Source organism: Adiantum capillus-veneris, chromosome 22, assembly GCF_014529385.1.
Source record: "Adiantum capillus-veneris isolate H3 chromosome 22, ASM1452938v2, whole genome shotgun sequence".
Taxonomy (NCBI): Eukaryota; Viridiplantae; Streptophyta; class Polypodiopsida; order Polypodiales; family Pteridaceae; genus Adiantum; species Adiantum capillus-veneris.
In genome coordinates, this window is record NC_140952.1 from 146,306,357 (window position 1) to 146,322,543 (window position 16,187).

Below are 16,187 nucleotides of genomic sequence, written 5' to 3' on the forward strand. Positions count from 1 at the left end.
CCTCATTCTCGTGTCCCTCTTGCGTTCAGTTTTCAAGTTGAGTTCTTGTACGTGCGTTTGCTTGCCTGCAGGTCCCGTTTGCATCGCAGGTGAGCCGGCGCGGCCCCGTTTCCGCGACGCCCCGAACGTGGGCGTCAAGCTCTCTCAACCCGGGGGAGTATATAAGGGAAGTATGTGCCACTTCCCCCAACTTTCCAGCCCCGTTTTCAAGTGATTACTTGCGTCCCTTGTATTCGGCACTTTCTTATGAAATTGATCATGCATTCGTGTCCCTCATTCTCGTGTCCCTCTTGCGTTCAGTTTTCAAGTTGAGTTCTTGTACGTGCGTTTGCTTGCCTGCAGGTCCCGTTTGCATCGCAGGTGAGCCGGCGCGGCCCCGTTTCCGCGACGCCCCGAACGAGGGCGTCACAGAAGGGGAAGGGGGAACCAACAATACGCTAAAAGGAAAGGTGGTGGGATGTCAAACCTTTTCCACAAAAGAGTTTCACTTGTATTGTATCATCATTGTCCCTGCTCCCAGCCCTCGCACCTTTTCCTTTTCAAGGTCAATTTATTCCTTCCCTCTATAGTATATGCGCTCTCTCTCTCTCACACATTATATTCAATATGATCACTTACATTTTCAAGTGTTCACAAAAGGGGTTCAACAACTCTTCACTACTTACTTACAGTGACCCCATCAGTCATCTTCTTAGAATACAACTAGAATTGGGTACCTACTACCTACATTGCCACACACTCGACATCATAGCATCATCATACATCAATACATCATAAAAACCATGCTGTTTATACTCTTATTTATCGATTCACAATGTTTTTAATTTGTCATTCTTCCATTAAACTTATTAGTGTGACAGACCGACTTAATCGATTTGTATTAGTTCGTTTCGTAGACAAAAAACAATGATAAAACGACCAATAAAGCAAGGACTAATTTGTCACATTAAACTGTTGAAATGCAAAGATTTGATATTAACAAACTAAAGCAACTAGTGTCTACATAAAGCAAGCCTAAGTTGTGGTCATAATTTGTAAGTAGAGCAATTAGTGGTATACTTAACTACACAACCATTGGGGGGGGGGGGGGGGGGGGGGGGGGGGGAGAGAGAGAGAGAGAGAGAGAGAGAGAGAGAGAAATTAAATGAAATGAAATGTCATATTAACGTCTTCAAAAGGCCAAAATGACCTATGAGACCAAAAAGTTACAATTGGTGAATCTGATACAATGTCTGAGTACGGAAATTACAAAGTTACAGAGAACTAACACTAACACTAAAACACCAAGGATAAGGAAATAAGGGGATTGGGGGTTGGGGTTTTGGGGGAGGAGGGGGGGGGGGGGGGGGGGGGGGGGGGGGGGGGGCTTCAAATGAAATCTCTCATTGATCGCTGTCAGATCTCATCGACCTCCTCCATGGTCAGTACTCTGGTTGGGCGTCCTACATGTCGAGCTAGAGTGATATGTATCTTCTGTTGCAGCCTTCGTCGGTAGTGGGAGACCCCCCGAGGTCGTGGGCATCTAGATCTGCGAAGCTCACTGGCTCAGTCAAGCAGCGTACCTCTGGTATGAGTAGGCTCTGAGATCTGTTGTAATGACTGCTCCGTTGGCTCTCCTCTGGCAAATGTAAAGAAATCTGTGATTTGTCTTTGAGACTATCTTTCCCCTGATGTCCTCCGCAAGCTCTCGCTAAGTTTACGCAGCTCTAGCAGGAACAATCCGAGACATCTCTGATCCTTGTATCTCATGACTCTAGAAAAGGTCCGAAACCTTCTCTGAACAGGCAGTGGAAGCAGCCGTGTATCTCATAGTATGCCGGGCAGTGACATGTGTAGTGCGGCTCTGTCTCTGGCTCTAAGTTACATAGGTGACATATCCTGGCCCCTGCTGGCACCCTCGAAATCGACCAGTCTCGTCTGGAGCTAATGTGAGGAAGTGTGTATCTGTCCAATAGCGCATCTTATCCCATGAGATAAATGTGTATCCATGTATGAAGGCCTAGTCACAAAGCCGTCCTCCGTGAGTTGGAGAAGATGCTCTCTGTAGAAGGCCATCTTCATGCCCAACTCCTGTGTCAGCTGTATCCATGTGCTCCTGGTATCTAGCTGAATCAGATCCTGACGTATGAGTCTGGTGATCTCTGTCTGTGTGAGAGAGAGAGGGTGCATCCAAGGAGTATTGAAGCGGAGGTAATCTATCCATGTTGAGACCTATGCAACTGAAACCATGCTTCATCTATCCTTCGCCTTGTAGAGCTAGTTGTCATGATGACTCTAAGGCAAGCCGAGCGTATCTATCCCTGGGGAGATCCCATAGACCGTGTATAAAGGATACTAATATAGTCGATGCCTCCACCGCGCACGGGGGGGGGGGGGGGGCTCATGTGGTACTGAGGCCTTAGTCCGAGTCATCCGAGCAATCATAGAGACCAGAGGCCTCTCCATACATCTCCATCCATCTGTGTTGCCAGATCTCCCATGGTGGTCTACTGAGGGTCTCCATACCTGCACTCCATAAAGCATAGCTGGAGTCAATAGAGTGTCAAAAAGCCAGAGCTTTGTTCACAGTTCGTGAAATTGAACCTGGGACGAACACATTCTCTCCAGTCCTCCCAAAGCTCCATATGCTCTTGTCGGTCTAGTCTCTGATGCTCTCCTTAGTGAAAACACCAGTCCACCGAAGACTACCCCAAGATAAGTATATGCATCTGTGTACTCCACAGTCTCCTGGCCATACGTAAATGTGGGTGCCGACCTCCTAACCCACTGTGGTATAGTGTTGAACACCATAACCTTGGTTTTTCCCAGATTGACAAACAATCCACTGTCACGAGCAAATGTATGCAAAGCATCCAAATGACGTTGCATCCCCTCTAGAGAGTCAAAAATCAACACAATATCATCAGCATATAGTAACAACGGAATCCATGTCCCTGCTGAAGGAGTATGAGCGGAAGTGCGACGCGAGAGAGAGTGCGAGAAGAAGAGCACGACGATATGGTGAACTCGCTCTACTGTAATGTGTAGAGCATAGTGAGTTCTTATTAGGTTTTAACAAAAGAATATGTGTACATACCTGGCGGCCCGCCCACTTACCTGGGTGACCACATTGGGCTTTATACCCCAACAACCTCCCACTTAAAGTCCAATGTGGCACTTTAAGTGTGAGAGAAGCTACTATACAAGCTAATATACAAGAGATGTAGAGAAGTGATGTACTACCCTACACCTAACTACTTGCGAAAATGCGCAAAGCTCTCTGAGGGAAGTCCTTTTGTAAGTAGATCAGCAGGATTTTCCGTGGTGTGAACTTTGATAAGCTGAATTTGCTTATCCTCGATCATTTCCCTGATGAAATGATATTTCACATCCACATGCTTTGTCTTTGAGTGATAAACTGGATTGCGAGCTAATTGTATAGCACTCTGACTATCACAATATAACACAGGCGTCTCTTCTTTGATTCCCAAATCTGTTACTAGTTGATTAAGCCAAATTGATTCTTTGCATGCCTCTGATGCTGCAACATATTCAGCCTCCTTAGTAGACTGAGTAACACAATCTTGTAATCTAGAACGCCATGATACTTCTCCACTAGCCAATGTAAAGACATACCCTGACGTAGACCTTCGGTTGTCTAAGTCACCTGCATAATCTGAGTCTGTAAAACCCTTTACACTTAGCTCCTGACTCCCATAGCATATACGCATACTCTTTGTAGCTTTCAGGTATCTCAATATTCCTTTCACTGCCTCCCAATGTTTCTTTCCTGGGTTTGACATGTATCGACTTACTACTCCCACTGCAAATGCAATGTCTGGGCGAGTAGAAATCATTGCATACATCAAACTACCCACTGCAGACGCATATGGAATCTTATCCATTTCAGCCTGTTCTTCCTCAGACACGGGACAATCTTGTTTGCTAAGTTTCACATATGGTGGCAGTGGAACACTCAATGCCTTTCCCTTCTCCATATTGAAACGTTGCAAAACCTTGTCAATATACTCTGTTTGAGATAACCAAATCAACTTCTTTGATCTGTCTCTCTCAATGAGCATACCAAGAATATGACTTGCCTCACCCATGTCTTTCATGTCAAACGATTTTGCCATCTTTGACTTCAAAGCTGAAATTTCTTCCAAGTGCTTGCCAGCAATCAACATGTCATCCACATACAAAATAGAATCAGCCAACTGCCATCCTTAGCCTTCTTTGTATATAGACAGTGATCGAACTCACTACGTTTGTAGCCTTGAGAAAGCATAAACTTGTGGAACTTATGGTACCATGCCCTCGGTGATTGTTTTAAGCCATAAAGACTCTTTAACAACTGGCATACCAAATCTTCCTTGCCTTTCTCAACAAACCCTTCTGGCTGCTGCATGTAAATTTCCACATCTAAATCACCATGCAAGAAAGCATCTCGATGTAGTCATCTTGACCACCGGAGAGAAGACTTCATCAAAGTCAATGCCTTGTTCTTGCTTAAAGCCCTTGGCAACAAGCCTTGCTTTGTACTTTGGCTAACTATCATGAGTGGTGATCTTATACCTGTAAACCCATTTACAAGGTAGAGCCTTTTTGCCCTGTGGTAATTTAACTAGCTTCCATGTCTTGTTTTTATGCAGAGCTGTCATCTCTGACTGCATGGCCAATTGCCAATTCCCGGAGTCCTTCATTTGCACTGCTTCCTTGTAACATGAAGGCTCATTGCAATCAGTCAACATGACATAGTTCATAGATGGAACAAACCGATCAGGAGGTCGTGAGATACGTCCCGATTTACACAAAATAGGTGGTTGAGGCTCAGCCACAACGTGTGGTTCCACTCTATCCTGTCCTTGCTCCTCTTGAGCCCTGACATTTTGTCTTGCACGTGCAGGTCCATCTTCTTGGAAGACAACTCTTCTAATCTCCTCAACCCTCTCTGGTTTAGAATGATATTTGGCTTCATTAAAGTGAACATCATTGTTGCGGATAACCTTTCTGGATTCGGGATCCCAAAGTCTGTACCCCATCTCACCAGAATTACCATAGCCTAGAAAGATGCACTTTCTACTCTTTGGCTCAAGTTTGTTCCTAAATTCCTTTGGAACATGAGTATATGCCTCACAGCCAAAGACTCTAAGATGCTTGTATGAGGACATTTTGCCTGACCATACCATCTCTGCCACTGAATCCTTCTGCAAAACCTTGCTAGGAGATCTATTTATAAGATGAACAGTTGTTGATACAGCTTCAGCCCAAAACCCATTTGGCAGTTGTGCATTAGACAACATACTTTTGACCTTCTCTTGTATGGTCCTATTCATCCTCTCAACAACACCTTTTTGAGGAGGATTGTAAGGAGCAGTAAGTTCACGTTTTATACCTTTTGACTCACAAAGGTCCTGAAAGGCCTTTAAAACATACTCTCCACCATTGTCAGTGCGTAAGCATTTAAGCTTCTTGCCACTCTGATTCTCCACAAGTGTCACAAACTTTTTGAAAACAGTAAACGCTTCATCCTTGTGCTTGAGAAAGTAAACCCATACTTTCCTCGAGTAATCATCTATATATGTCATAAAGTAAGAAGCTCCCCCTAGAGATAGGTTAGGCATAGGTCCACACAAATCACTATGAACAAGTGCCAACTGTGTATCTCTTCTACTGCTTCTATGCTTATGTGGCTGCTGTGTTTGCTTACCATACAGAAAAATGTTCACAGAATTCAAAATCATTAAATGAAAAGCGAGGCAAATAACCAGAACGAGACAAGATTTCCATTCGCTTCTTGGACATATGTCCTAACCGGCTATGCCACAAAGAAACGTTCGGCTGCTCGATTACATTGATTACATTTTTAGAGACATTTGATACATAAATCATGTAAAGTCCTCCAGACTTTACTCCATGTGCTACTGTCATAGAACCCTTGGATATCTTCCACATGTTATGTCCAAAAGTGGTGACGTAGCCAGCATCATCAAGTAAACCTATGCTGATCAAGCTCTTTGTAATTACGGGAACATGTCTCACATTTTTAAGCGTGAAAGAAGAGCCATTCTGAAACTTCAATTGAACATCTCCAACACCTAAGATCTCACATGGCTGCCCATTGCCTAGCCGAACATGATCTTTAGTGGTCACATAAGAGGTAAACCACTCCTTGTTTGGAGACACATGAAGTGATGCCCCTGATTCTATAATCCAGTCACTCAGTGCATTTCCATCAAATGCTGTAAGAAGAGCTAAGTCCATTGTATTCTTCAAGAAGTAGATGTCTCCTAACACTAGACTGTCATCCTCTGCAAAAGTGTTTGTCACATTTATTTCTTGAATCTTCACTGAGGACTTGTTCTTCTCACCATGGTCTTCAGATTTCTCTTTGCCTTTTTCTGCTTTCCATTCTCTGCAGTCTCTTTTCATGTGACCCTTCTTGCCACAATGGTAGCATTCTATGTCACTCTTGCCTTTAGCACTGCGGGACTTGCTACGAGACTGATTCCTCTTTCCTTTTTTGTCATTTTCTTTGGTCCTTCCCCTGACAAATAAGGCTGTTCCTTTGCCTTTGTCCATTGTCTTTCTGTTGGTTTCTTCAGTAAGCAGACTGCCTTCTACACCTGCTATGGTCAAACCATCTGGAGGTGCAAAATTACTCAAAGCTGTGCGAAAAGTGTCCCAACTTTTCGGCAATGTGATCAACAAGAACATAGCTCTAACAGGTTCATCAAACTTGACACCTTGAGCTGACAACTGACTGTAGATGGTGTTGAATTCATTCAGATGATTGGACATAGGTGTCCCTTCTTTCATCTTTAAGTCAACAAGCTTCTTAAGCCAGTCTACATGTGAAGCTGCACTCTGCTTCTCATAAAGATCACTCAACTTTGTCCATGCTTCATAAGCCGACATCTCGTCTGCTACATTGAAGTAAACGCTTTCTGCCAAAGTCAGCATAATGGTAGAAAGTGCCAATTCATCCATTTCGCTCCATTCATCTTCGTCCATATCTTCTGGTTTTATCTCCTTGAGCTTTATAGGTTTTATCTGCTTCTTTTGTACCAACACGTGCCAAATCTGCTTCTTCCACAATGGGAAATTGGTTCCATCCAGCTTCTTGATATTGTAAAGAGCAGTGTCTTGTGATCCAGCCATAGCTACGCTTCACAATAGTTTACTTTCCTGGGAAAAATTCGGCAGAGTTTCCCCTGTAAACTGACCTCTGAACCAATATCAACCTATCAAATGAACCAAGAAAGCTTCAGATTCTGCAAAAATTTCGGCAGAGTCTCCTTTGTAAAATGGCTCTGGTGTACTCAAAAAACAGACCAAAAACAGCTCAAAAAACACTGTCTCTCTAACACTGTAAGTTGCGGGTAAACCTGTCCTGCACCTGTACTGGCTCTCACTGTCCTGTCACTGTCCTGTAAGCATAGACTGCGACAATGCCTCAATGGCAGTAAAGCAAAGATGCAATCCCAACTGTCTAACTCACAGTCAATACATCCTAGCTGCCTATCTAAGGGTGCTCGAGGGATAGCTCCAAGACCTGTATCACCGAAAGGATCTCAACATTCGAGAATCTCCCACCTCAATAAAACCTCACTCGACCCTCAACAAAGGCTACAGTAAATCTGAAAGTACATAGACTTCCCACAAAGTCATACATCCACAAATTTTCCCACTGTATGCTGTAACCGCTGCGGCGGTTGTTTGCTGCGTGACTCACAGCCAACAAACCCTCAACAGACATACATCATCTCTGACAATACATCCCATGTGAAATTACCTGCAATGTCATGATGAAATCTAGAATATCAAGCAGCAAACACAAGCTACCTGATGAACTAGTGGATGTCGCCTACAGTTTGTGTGTAGGTGCGCCCGTGTCGTATGTGACACGCCTCCAAGAACTGTGAGCCATCCTTCGTTGTGTAGATAGCCACAAATCAGCACTCTGGAAGTGCAGATATCCTCAGCACTTGCAATCGTAGGCCGAAACCCCAAATTTGCAGAGTCGGATCTGCAACCGCCAAGACCACGTAGTCGAAAATGGCCTGCGTAGAGCTTTGTCAAAGCCGAACGGTGGCCGAGATGGGCCGTGTCTTCGCTTGTCGAATCTCACTCCAATCTAAGCAGGTGACTCTGGCTACCTGCAAATGCTACCCCGAGCCTTGATCTGAGCTCTGATACCAGTTGAAGGAGTACGAGCGGAAGTGCGACGCGAGAGAGAGTGCGAGAAGAAGAGCACGATGATATGGTGAACTCGCTCTACTGTAATGTGTAGAGCATAGTGAGTTCTTATTAGGTTTTAACAAAAGAATATGTGTACATACCTAGCGGCCCACCCACTTACCTGGGCGACCACATTGGGCTTTATACCCCAACACCTGCTAGCTGAGCCCCCTGTCTCCCTGAAGCTCTACATAGCCTGAAAACTCATCCACATACATCCCAAAAAGAGTCGGGGATAGGGGGCATCCCTGCTTTACTCCAATAGTGGAGTGGACCATGTCAGACATTCCCTCAGTGGTGCGTACCCGCCCCATCATTGTCTTGTATAGAGCCAAAATACCCCATATCAGCTCTGTAGGCACACCCATGTCCTGTAGTCTGCGTATAAGCTGGCTCTCTGGACTGTGTCAAAAGCTTTGCAAAATTCCACTAAGCTACAATAGATCCTGTCTACCCTCCTCAATAATAGCTCAGAGTGTCAAAATCTGGTCAAAAGTGGAGAAACCTCTCTTGAAACCTGCTTGCCCCGGTGCTCTTATGCCCTCTCGCTCTGCCCATCTACTCAGCTCCTGCTCAAGAACAAATGCATACAATCTAGCTAATGTGTGACCAACCATGATGGTGCGATAATTCGCGGGAATCATGGGATCTCCTGACTTGAAAATAGGCACAATCATAGACATACTCCAAGTCTCCGGGAAGCCTTCATATATGGCTCGATTAAAAATCATAGTCGAAAGCTTTGCAAGCATATCTCTGGCATGGATTAAGTGCTCTGCTACCATACCATCATGATCATGTGCTCTCCTTGTCTTCTTGTCTTCATCTTGTCAATGGCTTTCCTTACCCTCTCGGCAGTAAAGAAAGAACATGTCTTCGGGCATGTCTCTACTGGGTCCGGCAGAGGTGGCTGCCCTGATGCTGTGTAGAGAGATGTGGCATATTCCCCCCATGTCTTAGTGGAGGTGACCGCTGGTGGTGGTGAATGCTCGTGGAATAGCCTCCATGCTTTGCCTGAGTCCTGACTTATAAATAACTGATACAGATATCACTCTAGCTAAGATAGATAAGCCCTTTTCTTTCGTCGCACTAGGCGGCGAAAGAAAATCCGTGACTGTCTATGTGTGGTAATACCCATGAGCACTTCCCTCTGTAATTTGATCCTCGTCTCTCTACACTCCTCATCATACCAACTTTTCCGGGGTATGCTCCCAGATCGTCTCCGTGTGGGCTGGCTGTGGGGGTATGCCTCTGATGTTGTATCATGGAGCGTCTCTGTCAGTATTTGAGTAAGTTCATCTAGTGGCCGGCTCGGCTCCTGGGTGCATAGCTGCCTGTATATCTCATCCATATACACAGAATCCGTCTCCCTCATGAAGGTATATCGAGTGTGTGTGGGGACCTCTCCTAATGGAGTTGTGCTGAACTGAGAAAGGTCAGAGTGAAAGACAAGATAGCATGATCAACTGCTACTCCAACCGGCCTAGTACCCACCATGAAAAAAGAATGGAATGAGACCTCGCTTGGCCATAACATAATCCACTGTGCTGGCACAATGTCGGTGTGGGAAGCAAGAAAAACCTCCAGCTGTCGAAAATCTTTGTAGGCCATTCACAATGGCCAATCTATGTGCGGTTCCCATATCTATCAAGTATCTGCCATATTCAGTGTATTCCTCATCTTGTGATAGTCTGGACAGACCCATCTCTGTGATGTCCATCTCCCTAAGCATCTCCCCGGAAGTATCATAAAATATTGTATGGTGGCAGTCCAAGCATTGAAATCCCCTAGTATGATAATGTCACCATCCTTGGAAAACTCCCATATGTCATTATCCAAAATAGCAAAGGGGGATTCTCCTCTAGGTGATACATATACTGATGTACTAGGAGGAAAGTAACAAATAGCAATGTAGAGGTATCTGCCCGTCTTTGCCCTAAGCCTCACCCACATGTACCTAGCGTGTTCATCCTTGCATGCTATATATATCAGCGGCTGCAACTCCTCCTTGAATAGAACTGCCACTCCCCCTGCGCCCCGTCCTCGATGCTGTGATCTGGTCTCCTGTCTGCAGATCGTCTCCCATCTATATCCGCTCACCTATGGCATGGATTGCCCAGGTGCTTGATGCGTCTCGGAGTAGAAAATGATGTCTCTCCTCGTGAAGCTATCCTCAAAGGCCCCTACATCAAGAAGGTGTGACCCATTACAATTCCAAGTTGCCATCTTTAGTGCGGTTCCATAGGTCTCGCACCGTTATATGGGGCATCGCTCCAATATCACCACCTTTCCATCCCTTTAAAAAGCAATCTTTCCCTTTTCCTTGCTGCTCTAATTTCCGGCATTACTTCTTGCATATGAGCAATCTGCGAGAGGGTGAGGTCATCTCCAAGAAAGATACCAGTATTCTTTAGAGTTGGTCTCTTCTTCAAGAAGTCCTTCTTCGCTTCCATGGAGGGGAATCGGAGAATGAGTGTCCTTTCCTTCAAGGTTTCTCAGTTGTTCCCACTTTTCTTAGTGCCCACTCTCCAAGCCCTCGTATAGGTCTGCTCGTTGACCCCACCAGAGTCATGAGTTCTTTCACCTCTTTATCCACATTATCTTGGTCTCTAAGGCACACGTCTCCTTTGCTCCTCTTCAAGTGTCAAGTTGATGATGGTTGGTGTGGGGGTGGGGGTTATTTCCTTGCCTTTTCCTTTCTTGACAATCTCGATCCATTTTTCGGCCTTTTCTGCTTTTTGTTGGGTCTTTGTGATGACATCTACCCACGAAGTCGTCATTTCTTTTTGTTGCTCCCCGCCTTCTTTGATGGCCCGTACTTGTTCCTTAATCGTGTTAAGATCTTCAATGACATAGGGTTGAAGCTCTCCTTCTTCGAGGACATTCTGCGATCGCACCTCTGCAAGCTCTTCCTTGAGTAGTGCAATTTTCTCATCTTGGGCCTTCACGCGATCTTCGAGTGTATGTATCGTGCTTTCCAACGCTGCCACGCGTGCGTCGAGTCCCTTTATAGTACCTAGGAGGTGGCGGTTGATCTTGCTGATGGACTCACTCAATTGTTATTTTAATTTCTCGATGGCATCCTCCACCGGGTCATCCTTGCCATTCTGCTTTCTCATGATCAAAAGGCCGCAACAGGAGAGGGAGAGGAGGTACAGGAGTGAAGAAGAGGGTTCTCTCTCTCTCTCTCTCTCTCTCTCTCTCTCTCTCTCTCTCTCTCTCTCTCTCTCTCTCTCTCTCTACCCTTTCTCTCTCCACGGTATATATATATATATATTCCCTCTTTCTCTATCTACGCTACTTTTTTTTCCTCTTTCTCTCTCTACGCTACAATTTCCCCCTTCGACTAGGTTGGGGAGTTGCGAAGAGAGCGCGAGGGAGCGGGGGCAGGGACCCAACAGTGCGAGCGGGAGGGGGGAAGCGCGTGCGGACGACAGCGGGCGTAACAGTGCGTGCAGCAGCGCGTGCAAGAGCCGCAGGGGGGACACAAGGCAGGGGCAGCAGGGGAGCGAGAGCGGGAGTAGCAAGGGGGCGCGAGACAGGGGCAACAAGAAAAGGAGAGAGAGAGAGAGAGAGAGAGAGAGAGAGAGAGAGAGCTGTAATGAATATCCAAGGCCCAAAACTTTCCAAGTAAGTACTTTGCTAAACACGCTCACTTGATATTGTTCATGACGACTTGAAATATTGGGTGTTGCATTTAGAGGTAGAGTTCAATTGGATGATATCTCATGAGATACCGAGATACCATCTGTGGAAGGGTAGAAAAATGGAAAGCAAACAGGAAGGAGAGTGTAGAGATGTGTGTGTCGAGGCAGCTAAATCGAGCAAGGCATGACACAAAGATGGATGACGCGAACAGAGGGGGAACCAAGTGGGCTAGTGGGTGGCAAGGTTGCCAGGGGTACATGTCCACGACACTACAATACGAAGATGGTTGGGGTTTCTCTTTTCTAGAGAAAGCATGCGCATTAGTAAATAGGGGGCGTTCATCCGACTAGTGTAGATCGACAATCCAAAAACCTTGATTAAAACGATGCAGGTTCAAATCCTACACTCATGCGTGTACGCTCCCAATTTTGGAACTAACTTTGGAAGAAAAACAGCTAGGTGAGTGGAATTTGTATAGATTCTACCTAGTGAGGGGAGTGAAAGTGGACACATGATGCTTTCCAACTTTTATGTCACATATGGATACATGAAATTTGTGTGTGAAGCCTAAGTGATGTGCATGTTGCATACTAAGTCTTTCTGATAGAATTTTTTGGAATATTCTTAAAAATTTTCATTATACTCATCAATCTCTTTGTTCATAGGTTTCACCTTCAAGGCTTTGATTTGTGGTTTTACCTTTCACCAATTAGACTACTTTCTCTCTTCTTATGTTCACAAAGGTACCATGTCAGTCTATACATGCTTGTTCTCTTCATGGCTCGTTTCTAGTGGCCAGTTGTTGAGGTTCTCTTCTCTAAGAGCCTCCATGTTTTCGTAATTATCATTAGAATCATGGATCTCAAGTCACTCATAATAATGAAAAAAGTAGAAGAAGAAAGCTTGTTGAGCTTTAAGTCTTCCACACCATAAGCCAATTGATTGGCCCCTTATCCAATGTTTCTATAAGAGGAAGCTTGTCATGACAACCATTTCAAGGGAGGGCCAAAAAGGAGAATGGTGAACACCAAAGTCCCTGTGTCTAGCTATATACTTTTCAATTAATATGCCATAGACGAACATTTAACAGCTCTCCACAATTGTGTGAAATAATTTTGACAAAAGTATAGTCCTTGATTTTCTTAGTAAAGGCTTTTTATATTTCAAACATTTAAATGGCATTAAACGCACAGTTGTTCCCATAAAAGGCTATTCGTGCAACATTTGCATCCTACACACCTACATAATTTTGACAGCCAGACAGGCTTGCACTTTTTATAATACACACATTAAGGTCATTCACAAAATCATTGCCAATTCCATTATGTGTGCTGGCAACTAGATCCAATAGCATAATCAGTCATACCCAATCATGGGCATAGAACTGAGTTGACTTGCCAGTACATGATCTCACAAACACCCGATACACATTAACATACACAAATATGACAACAAGCGTTTCTGTTACCACTCCAAAGACACCGAGGACTTGCATAGCACTGGAACCAGTGAAGGAAGTAAACAAGAAAGCACACTGTTTAACCTGCTTCTTGGAAACAACTACAATGGCACATCCACGATGCTTGCATTACCACCTACTTACCGACTCATGGCATCAGTGCCTAACACATCGATTCAAGCAAACAAATTAACACCAGAATTCTGCCTTCAGACATAATCAACATTTGAAACTGATTCATAAAGATATGTATTTGAAGTCCAAACAGGACTCGGTGTGATAAGCACCTCTCGCACATGCAATCAACACGACGTGCACCTTCTTCTTGTATCGAACAATGAGCCATTCAAGTTTTGCTCTATGAACCTGCATTACAATACAAGATGTTGGCAAATCACTCAGTAGGCATGTGGAAAACACTTCAAGATGTAGAAACTAAACACCCCTCCAGGGGTGGGGAAAAGGCGAAACTTGTAGTCTCAAAGTGGGACAACTTTTGCCGGAACTCTCTTTGACTCTTTGGCTAGTTCAACAGAACTTGTTGAACTCCCGCAGAAGATGTACAAACTGAGACCAATAAGTACAAACTAAGACGAAAGAACCAGATGAGCATGAGACTTGAACTTAAACAAATTTAGCAAACAAAACATAGAAGACAACACAAAACCCATCCAAGACATAACAGGCAATCCATCAGCTAGTAAAAGTCCCTCTGCCAGTCTCATCTGACTTAACCTCACACCTAGAGCTTCACTAGCCCGCAAATCATTTAAAAGAAGACAAAACTGGGTAATCATGCTCTTTGTGTACACAAAAATACAAATTCTGGGGAACCCAAAACAATTGTTCAATCGATAGCATCGAGCAAAAACCCTTCTGAACATAATGCCCTAAAATCAACCACCGCACTTGAATGACAATAACCAAATCCAAATGTCCCATTTGCATATCGCCAAATCCTCCCTTCCTGAAAACTAGAAGCAAACATTGAATGAAAGTCACATGATGATGTGCAAAGAATACCGATAACCTCCTTACAAAAATCCTCCTTACAAAAATCAAAGGCCAACTCAATTGCCTCCCTTGGCTGAGCAACAGAGCACCCTGGCCTAGTATGTCTGCGGCCGCTGTAAAGTGCTTCCTCAGCTTGACAAGATGGGAGCGCAGCCCTTGGAGTAGACTCTGAGGTCCATAAAACGGATCCACCTTTTGTTGTCCCATCAAGGTCTTGGACCTTGCGGCAGACGATCCCTTCCTTATCATCATAAGAGACCAGTACAAAATCCAGTCCAGCACTATCGAAAAATCCCTGAGGACAACCAGTGTTCATATAAACTGATTTCAGATTGAGACCCAAGACAACAGATTCGTTCAACTAGTTAGCTAGGAAGCTACCTTCCAGAGTCCTTGAAGAGGCCGTGCTTTAGTTGGGCTTGAATGCGTCACTTTCACAAAATGTTCTGGATCGAGGACAGTTCTGCCCCGGCTCAAAGCACGTTCCTTGCCTCGCCTTCGCTGCTTCCTCGCTGCTCGTTCACCTCCCGCACTTATAACCTTGCTTGCGAGAAATTGATACATCTCATGCTGGAAACTGCCGGGTGGACTCCCAATGTAGCCTTCGGTATCTGAACTGCTAGAGTAAGGACTCGGAACATTAGAGTAATGACCGCTTATACAAGCTGGAGGACTTAACTCAAGCAGGTTATGGCTCGATCCAAATGCTGCCAAAGTGGCAGCTTCTGCTAGCTCATTCGAGACACAGCCCGACTGCTGAACAACTTCCTCTATTACTAGGTGGTGATAGCCAACAAAGTGCACGTCCACCAACAGCATACCAAGCTCGAGCATTGCCTTCAAATCTGGAGTGAAAGAAGTAGATGAAATTGAGTTAGCCTCATCCTGCATCTTCAAGCAGGAGTCAGATCTTGGATAAGAGGCTCCAAGGGTTTTGAATGCTGGGTCGAGAAGGCATGTCACTTGCCCATCATCGGAAAGAGCCATCCACAAGAAAGGGATCTTGCGGACAGCATAGCTGTCGAGGCCTGCTGGAACTACCTTATGGCCCACAATGCAGTCTGGAGCCCAATCAAACAGAGCCAGGAAGCCATTGCCGACTCCACGCCAGAAGCCAATGAGATGCTCCCATCTGGTAAGAGTGGCGTAGAGAAGGGTGAATGGGATACGGCCGTGGCCCCAGCGGGAGGGAGAGGTGAGCGAGCCCCAGCGGCGCTGACACATGGCCGCCCACACTTTACCCTCTTGCCCGCACACCTCTCGCAGCCGCCTGCACACCCCCGCGCATGCCCTCACCTCTCCCGGACGGAGGAACGACAGGACGCACGACAGCACATCTTCTGTCAGATCCACCAGCGTTAGCGCTACCCCAGCTCCACCTCCTCCGGCCTCCCTCATCTGCCCTCCACCGCCACCACAACCACCAGATCAGTTCAGCAGGTTCATACAAAATGTAAGGAAAATGTGATAAGCGCTGTGGAGTGCAGCTTGGCGCCAAGGGCAGCCTCTTAGTAAAACTTTTGGAGGAGCAACTTTTGGCTAACAACTTGCCTCGTCACTAAGTGGCCCGGGGTATTTAATGAAGTGGGAGAGATGGGATTGACACTTGGGAGCCAAGCACAGGAATCTCGAGGTGAATGGACGGTCGGAAAAAAAAGCTGCGGGCAACACCCACCATCTGAATCGAACCCACAACATGCCCGATGAGAGGCGGATCCTCTAACCACGCGGACGTGTAGGTTTTGATGGCATCCAAGGCGAAACAAGCCCTTATATGGTAGACACAAATGCGAAAAAGTAAACTCGACCAAAAAAAGTAACCTCGAACCAGAGTTGACGTTGCATG

The 16,187-nt window shown here is 45.4% G+C and overlaps 1 protein-coding gene across 1 annotated transcript; it reads right to left on the reverse strand.

The window, feature by feature from the left end:
• Positions 1 to 14,113: 14,113 nt before the first annotated feature.
• On the reverse strand, positions 14,114 to 15,860 carry LOC147430387 (F-box protein At3g12350-like). Its single transcript, XM_086494842.1, has 2 exons — positions 14,723 to 15,860; positions 14,114 to 14,636 (listed from the first exon to the last, which is right to left on the reverse strand). Exons 1-2 carry the CDS (start codon positions 15,737 to 15,739, stop codon positions 14,175 to 14,177), a joined length of 1,479 nt encoding a protein of 492 aa, XP_086350968.1. The 5' UTR covers positions 15,740 to 15,860; the 3' UTR covers positions 14,114 to 14,174.
• Between the last annotated feature and the right edge of the window lie 327 nt (positions 15,861 to 16,187).